General features: G+C 52.3%; 1 protein-coding gene across 1 annotated transcript in view; it reads right to left on the minus strand.

Annotated features, from left to right (window-relative positions):
* The window catches only part of TTC25 (tetratricopeptide repeat domain 25), a 46,650-nt gene that overhangs the window by 34,012 nt on the left and 4,485 nt on the right, over positions 1–8,153 (minus strand). The window contains exons 2-7 of the mRNA XM_011998839.1: positions 7,121–7,252; positions 6,707–6,857; positions 5,908–5,969; positions 5,515–5,680; positions 3,650–3,874; positions 3,259–3,466 (exon numbers count right to left, since the gene is read on the minus strand). Coding sequence (XP_011854229.1) covers positions 3,259–3,466; positions 3,650–3,874; positions 5,515–5,680; positions 5,908–5,969; positions 6,707–6,857; positions 7,121–7,252 — 944 coding nt within the window. The remainder of the gene's footprint in view (positions 1–3,258; positions 3,467–3,649; positions 3,875–5,514; positions 5,681–5,907; positions 5,970–6,706; positions 6,858–7,120; positions 7,253–8,153) is intronic.

Raw genomic sequence — 8,153 nt, forward strand, 5'->3', positions numbered from 1 at the left:
GCGTGGTGGCGGGCGCCTGTAGTCCCAGCTACTCGGGAGGCTGAAACAGGAGAATGGCGTGAACCCGGGAGGCGGAGCTTGCAGTGAGCCAAGATCGTGCCACTGCACTCCAGCCTGGGCGATGAGCAAGACTCCATCTTAAAAAAAAAGAAAAAAAAAGAATTGAACTAAAATTAAGGAACACCTCTGTTTACTTATTTAGTCACTTAGCACACATTCATTACATGCCCACTGTGTGTGGCAGGTGCTGGGAATAGCACCTTCCAAAGTCTAACAGGGCAGACAGGCTACCTGTGGAGAGGGAGCCCAGGGGAGGGATTTGTACCCCCTGGGGCAAGAGGCAGGCTTTTTTTTTTTTTTTTTTTGAGATGGAGTCTCGCTCTGTCGCCCAGGCTGGAGTGCAGTGGCCCGATCTTGGCTCACTGTAAGCTCCGACTCCTGGGTTCACACCATTCTCCTGCCTCAGCCTCCCAAGTAGCTGGGACTACAGGCGACCGCCATCACGCCCGGCTAATTTTTTTGTATTTTTAGTAGAGATGAGGTTTCACCATGTTAGCCAGGATGGTCTCGATCTCCTGACCTCATGATCTGCCCACCTCGGCCTCCCAAAGTGCTGGAATTACAGGCGTGAGCCACCGAGCTTGGCCTAGGACGCAGGCTTTTCAACCTTTATTGAAATGTTGAAGAATGGGTGGAGGCAGCCTGATAAATTAAAGTGCTGGGGAAAAGGAAAGCATTCCTGGGGCTGGAGGATATGCACAGAGCTCTGCACTGGCTGGGGTGCAGAATGCCTGGGGGCCTTGAGAAAGCCAGGTCAAGAATGGCCAGGAGAAGTCAAGTGAAGAAGGGCAACCTGTGTTGAGCAGGGCATTGAAACTTCATCCCAACCACAGGAGTTGCTTTTCAGAGAAAGGTCAGCTGAGCTGTAGGAAGCCCAGGTCAGAGGAAACAGGCAAGAAGTAAGGAGGGTCTGGACTGAGTTGTGGGAGGGAAACAGAGAAAGCACAGACAGGACAGGACATGGCCGGTGCTGGGCATGAACAGTGAGGGGGCCAGGCGCGGTGGCTCACGCCTGTCATCCATACCAACCTGAGCAATATAGCAAAAACAGTGAGGGGAGGGAGGTGTCTGGGAAACCTCTGGGCTTCTGGCTTGGGGACTGAGTGTCCAACACTGCTATCCTCGCAGATGGGGAACCCTCAAGAAGTAACTTTGGGAGGAAGATAAGGGATTCTGATTTCAACATGTTAAGTTTAGGATTCTTGTGGGACATCCAGATGGAAATGTCTTAGAATCTGCTGGACACAGAGGTCTGAGGCTCAGGAGAGAGGTCTGGTGAGAAGTAAAGATTCCTAACTCATTTGTGCATTGGAGATGGCTGGATCCAAGGTACCATATGTATACATCATATCTAATCCCCACAATCCCTGTGGGTTGGTATTACTATGCCTTCATTAGAGATGAGGAAACTGAGTAGAGGAGCAACTTAATCAAATCCACGCAGCTTCTAAGTGGCAGAGCCAGGGATCAAGTCTGTCCCGAAAGCTGTTTTTTTCTAATATGGGATGGCCAATATGGGATATTCCTGCTCAGCACAGTGGAGGCAGGCGAGAAATGAACTGGGAATGGAAAGCATGTGGGGCTTGGATCAGTGAAGATGAAAGTGCAGGAGGCAGTAATGTTCAGGAACGTTTGACCCCAAGGGAAGATTGCTATAAGAGGGCAAGGGTGGGTTTAGAGAGGGCCTGAGGGTCAAGCAAAGGGGCTTGACCTTTAACTTGCAGGCAGTGAGGGGCCCAGGCCCACTTGTGAGCAGGGGAGGGAGAGTTCATAGCATGTGTCTCTGGAGATTTGCAGGAGGAGCTGGAGAGAGACGGCAGAGGCAGGGAAAGCAGCAGGACTCAGGTCGGCTGAGGGCTGGGCGCTGTGAGGGCAAATGGGATGATGGGAGACCAAGGAGGCTCAGACTGGTGAGATGAGTAGAAACCAGGCAGGAGGAAGTCAAGAATGACTCCAGGCCAGGCGCGGTGGCTCACGCCTGTAATCCCAACACTTTGGGAGGCTGAGGCAGGCGGATCACCTGAGGTCAGGAGTTCGAGACCAGCCTCAACATGGAGAAACCCTGTCTCTACTAAAAATACAAAATTAGCTGGGCGTAGTGGTGCATGCCTGTAATCCTAGCTACCTGGGAGGCTGAGGCAGGAGAATTGCTTGAACCTGGAAGGCGGAGGTTGTGGTGAGCCGAGATCGTGCCATTGCACTCCAGCCTGGGCAATAAGAGTGAAACTCTGTCTCAAAAAAAAAAAACAAAAAAAAAAACAGAAGGACTCCAAAGGGTAGAACCAGGATGCTGAGAAAGCAATGGAACCTCTGGGTAGAAGCCAGCAAGTCTTGAGAAGACCTCATTTCTGGAGAGCTGGTATTACTACTACTGTGGATACCAGGTACTGTCCTAAGGTCTGTACATGTACTTCTGCATTTCATCCTCCCTTCCACCCTACAGGGTGCCCAGCTAACAGAGGAGACCCTGAGGCTGAGGGAGCTAAAGTGACTTGTCTCAGGTCCCACGGCTGTGCGGCACAAGTTCCACAGCCTAGATCTGCCTGACTCCACAGCCCGTGCTCTTGGTCAGCACCAGTTTTACAAGACCCTGCTTGATCTGACCCCTGCCCACTTCCTTCAGTCTCCTCTTGGCCACTCTCCCTGGCAATATGCTGTGCTCTCCAGCCTTAAGTACCCCCCCGTCTCAGGGCCTTTCCATAGGCCCTGTGTGTTTCCCAATGTCATCAAGTCCTCCTGGAATGTATTTCTCACCACACAGGATTCTGTACTTTTCTTCTGTGGCACTTATCACCATTGCAATTAATTAGTTATGTCCCTTTTTGCTTGATATCTGCAAGGAAATGACCCTTGTGTCTGGTTATTACTGTGTTCCCACACTAGCAGCATCTGGCATGTCTGGGGCTTCATGCGTGCTCGTCAAGATGATGTAAGAATATAAACACCCCTAAGAGCCAGATCATTGGGTAGCTTTTTGGAATTTTGAGCCACTACCCTTTTTGTGGCAAAGAAGCTAACAGTCTAGGTGCCCCCACCCTCAGTCCTGGGCAGGTGGTCCCCACCTCCGGGAGAATCTACCTCGGGCATGCAGAGCAGAAAATGGGAGTCAAGCCACCAGCAGCCCTGGCAAGGGCCTCAGATAGCCCCAGGTGTCCTTCTCTGTAGGCTCACGCCAGTGGCCTCCCCTAGGGCACTCACTATTCCTTGGCGATCTCCAGGTCCTTTCTGTGGCTCTGCAGGGCTGCCGCCATCTGCCCCAGCTCAATCTGGGCATTCCCTATGCAGCTATACAAGTTTCCAACCAGTTCATCCTTGTTGGGTACCTCTTCCTTATTCCATTCCAGTACCTTCTTCAGCACTTTCTCGGCTTTCTGAAGACTCCCTTCAGCACTGCCGCTTGTGAGCACTGGGAAAGGAAAGGGGTGCTGTGGAGGCCAGGGCAGCCTCCTCTTGGCTGACGGGTTAACTCCTCTTCCTGCAGACACCATCTGCAGGTCAGAGAGACCAGGGGCTCAGACACCTGGTTGCTCCTTCCCAACCTGATAAGGCACTGGAGGCACCTGCCCCACCCTCTGAGAACAACACCCACACATGTCAATGTCCTCCAGGCTCTTGAGGATGTAATGGGCTGTCTGTGAGGGATGGCGTTTGTAGTCCCGCAGCCATTTCTCTTGCATCAGCTTCTGGTCCCGCTCCCTAGCATAGATCGGCTTTTGCTGCCTCCAGAAGTTGCTGTGAGTATCCAGGTAGTTGATGCCCGTCATGATGAGGTCCTCCACAGTCAGGCCGCCCTTCATGGTGCCTTTGATCAGGTCTGTGGGGAAGGGGTGTGAGGAGGCGCCAAGGAGAACAGGCCTCTAAGGGGTTTGCCTCCTGTTGCCTCCCGGTAGCTGCTGCAGGGCCCTCTGTGAAGAGCTCTGCCTGGAGTTGTTGAAACAGAGAGGAATGTGAGTGCGCATGGTGGCAGAGTGGGTTTATCCAGGCCAGGATGCAGCCAGAGCCCCACTTTCAGGGAGTTCCATGGTATGGGCACCTTATGGCAAGATATGAGGAGCTAACCAGAAGGGGCAGCTGGTGGATGGCTCGCTGAGAAGCCTTGGGGCTTCCCCAGTTCAAACTGTGTCCTCAGAGAACACTGGGTCTAAATGCACGATCTGGCCCAGGCTGCCAGTGCTCAGTGATTTCCCAGGTGCCCAGTGGGCCTGTGCATGCTGGGAGCTGGAAGGGGAGTGCCCAACTCCTGCTCACTGCCTGGCCAGAGGTTACAGCCAGTAGCAAAGCTACAAGGCCACTTGAGGTAATATTCAAGCCACCCCTTCCCTCTGCAGCAGGTCCTCTGGAGAACAGGAGGCATTCAGCCTGTTGCCAAGGAGATGTGCCAGCAGTGAAGCTGTTCCTGTGTCACGGAACAGGGAACCCTACATATGACCTTGGGAAGCCAATTCTGGAGAAGAGGCATTTGGTTCACAGGTGACCCTGCTCAGGCTTATCAGCTAATGGCAATACTCCCATCCCCATGTTAATGCGGGACGTTCATCTCAGGCCTCTGTCCTTCATCCTGTCACTGGCAGCAGTATGGTGGAAAAAGCACTAGACTGGCCAGGTGTGGTGGCTCACACCTGTAATCCCAGCACTTTGGGAGGCTGAGGCGGGCAAATCACTTGAGGTCAGGAGTTCGAAACCAGCCTGGCCAACATGGTGACACCCCATCTCTACTAAAAATACAAAAAATTAGCCGGGCGTGGTGGTGGGTGCCTGTAATCCTAGCTACTAGGGAGGTTGAGGCAGGAGAATCGCTTTAACCCAGGAGATGGAGGTAGCAGTGAGCCAAGTTTGCTCCACTGCACTCCAGCCTGGGCGACAGAGCAAGACTCTGTCTTTAAAAGAAAGAGCACTGGACTGGAGGTCAGAGGCCTGGGTTCTGCTGGTGACTCCACCACGAACTTGTCTGTCAACTTGTAAAAGTTCCTCCCCAATCAGGGTCTCTATTTCCTTATCTATGAAAGGAGTACTTGGACCAGATGATGTTTCAGAACATCCTAGAACTAATATCCTCAGATTCAAGCACCTGTGTGCTGGATTCGTTTGCCCATTGTAAAGACTGAAGGCAAAGGGGATGTCCCTTCAGGGACTATGGTGGTAAAGGAGACCAAATCTCTGTTGTTCCCTCCCAGGGTACCATCCCAGGGTACCATAGCACTTAGGAGCATTGCTTTAAAATTGGACTTGCTGGATTCGAATGTAAGCCATGTCATTGCCTACCTATATGTGACCTTAGTTTCCGTTGGTCTGCGCCTCAGTTTCCTCATCTGTAAAATGAGAATGCTAATAAAACCCGTCCATAGGTACATGTCAGCTAATATTATATGACAGGTTCTGCCTTCGGCTCATGCATGAAGCATCCACCCAAATTTCCTTTCCCCCAAGGCCCTGTGCCAACAAACTGTCCGAAACCTTCATCCAATAGGAGCTTCTCCAGATACTCTTTGTCCACGTAGAGCTCCCCCAGAAGCTGGCGAACAGTCTTCTCGCTCTTGAGTGAGCCCTTCCGCTTGGGCTCTCCCTTGGTGGGGTGTAAGAGGTGTCTCATGGGCTGAGGCTTCTGCTGGGCTTTTATAGTCTAAGAAAATGGAGCAACACCCAGCAGAGCTTCAGCAAGGAGCAGAATATACCCAGCCATGGCCCTAGGGTCTGTGATCCCAGATTCCTCCAACTCCAGGACCTTTCTGTGGGCCAAGAGCCATGGAGTATGCCTGGTCGGGTTGCAGCTAGACTCCCAAGACCCCTTCTCAGGCACACACAGCCTCTTCCCTTGGAGGGATACAACCGCAGAACCAGGGCCCTTACCTCAGCCTGCTTGCTTAAGAAGGAGAGGTCCCCTTTGTCCTCCAGCTTAATGGAAGAAGGACCTGCAAGGAAAGAAGCTGGAGCTCAGGTCGGCCAGGCCCCCACGGCCCGAACCCCCACGCATGATCTATAACATATTTTTAGGTGGAAATGGCTGCCTTTGGCAGGGGGATGGTGGAGGCTGTGGCAAAGCTGGCCTTAAGCCAGCCTAGCAAGCAAATGGTGCAGGCTGTTTGGTATAACTCCTAGGAGCTAACAGCCCCTACTAGCCCAAGGCTATGGCAGCCAGATTTCCAGACAAAGGGAGGCCAAGGGTACAGGGGAAACTGTCCATTTCCAGGCCCTGCCACCCACAGAGCAAGCTCTCACTTGTTCTCACTTGCTTCCCTTCTACCCCTGCCTTAATGCTGATGGCTAAGGCCAGCCCTTGGTATACGTGTGGTGAGGGAGGAAGCCAGGGACTACAGAAGGCTGGGCTCAGGACCGCGTTCTAGCTTTTGACACCAGGCTAAAGACAGGCCTACTTTGAAACAGCCCTTCTAAGCTGACCTTTAGGAAAACCCAAGGCTGCAGCGCTCAGAGATCAGTGTGTTCGTCAGGGAATGGTCCTCCTGGCGGACAGGTGGCGCCGGCCACCACGCCCAACTAATCCTCAACAACACTGCAGCAGCCAAATCCAAGTGTGGGACTCCCTGCGGGCCTGGTGGTGGCTGCTCACCTGCTGTACCTCAGCCTTCCTCTAAACCTAAGGATTCCAAGGACCTTCCTGGATAAGGGCATAGGCCCTGTGGCCACTCACTTCCCACTGAGTTGTTGATGGCTTCCTGGGCTTTCTGAATGCCAACTTTGAATTCCCGATCAGGCCTCAGCTTGTAGCCTCGATGATAGAATACCAAGGCAAACTCAAAGTCTCCCATGGTGTACAGTGTCTCAGCCTTTTGTAAAATCCCCTGGAATGGGAGGAAATCAAATCAATGTGAACAGATAAGGCCTTATAGGACTCACATGTGGTGGAACAGAAGGGTCCTGGGTTGAGGGTCAAGGTTGGAATACAGGGGGCAGGGACTTAGGCAATGACCTACGAAGAGAAAACGGCATCAAACACTAAGCAGTCCGGCTGCTTCTACTTGTAACAACTACTTGTTACAATTACTTGTAACCCGCAGCTGCTGCAGGCAATAGCAGGATCGAGTCCTCCCGCCCATGCAGTCACCTTACAGAAAGTTGGGTCACTCTGGAGCGAAGCCTCAGCATCCTCCAGGGATCTCTCCAAGTCTCCCATCTTCAGGAAGCACTTTGAGCGAGCAACCAGGCAGTTCTTGTCTCCATCCTGAAGGTAAAGAGCCTGACAAAGAAACCAGTCAGGTTGACAGCCAGCATGAAGAGCAAGGTAGAAGCTGCAGTGGGAAGGGCAGCCCAAACCCTCCTGCAGAGGTTCAAGGGGATTCTTCAGGCCAGCACACAGGCCTCTGGCTCCTAAGCAGCACAACTCCGATCTGCACTCAGTCAACTTGATTATCTGCACATGGCTCACCTTGAACAAGGTCAAATCATGGCTATGATGGAAACCACTGGCTGAAGAGTGGGAATATGCTACTCTGTGGATACGCTGATTTTCTGCCAATGTCTGAGAGCCCCCCAGTCTCCTCAGGCAATAGAACTATAGGGTATTTTGTGCACACCAAACTCAACCACAAACCTGAAATGGCAACACATCATACTCAAAGTAAATTTCAAAGGCTAAGCATTCTGAAGTGGACTTGAGGACAATCTGCCATGTGGGTTAACCATTCCAGTAGCCTTCTCTTTTTATGTAGCTAATCAAGAACTAATCACTATACCCGGGAATTATGATGAAAGTGCCAGGAAAAGGCTGGGAGTGGTGGCTCACGCCTGTAATCCCAGCACTTTATTTGTTGTTGTTGTTGTTTTTGAGTCTCAGCTCTGTGACCCAGGCTGGAGGGCAGTGGCCCGATCTCGGCTAACTGCAAGCTCCGCCTCCTGGGTTCATGCCATTCTCCTGCCTCAGCCTCCCGAGTAGCTGGGACTACAGGCGCCCACCACCATGCCCGGCTAATTTTTTTGTATTTTTAGTAGAGACAGGGTTTCACTGTGTTAGCCAGGATGGTCTTGATCTCCTGACCTTGTGATCTGCCCGCCTTGGCCTCCCAAAGTGCTGGGATTACAGGTGTGAGTCACCACGCCCGGCCAATACGAGCACTTTGGCAGGTTGAGGTGGACGGAAT

The sequence above is a fragment of the Mandrillus leucophaeus genome, unplaced genomic scaffold (assembly GCF_000951045.1).
Source record: "Mandrillus leucophaeus isolate KB7577 unplaced genomic scaffold, Mleu.le_1.0 Scaffold58, whole genome shotgun sequence".
NCBI lineage: Eukaryota > Metazoa > Chordata > Mammalia > Primates > Cercopithecidae > Mandrillus > Mandrillus leucophaeus.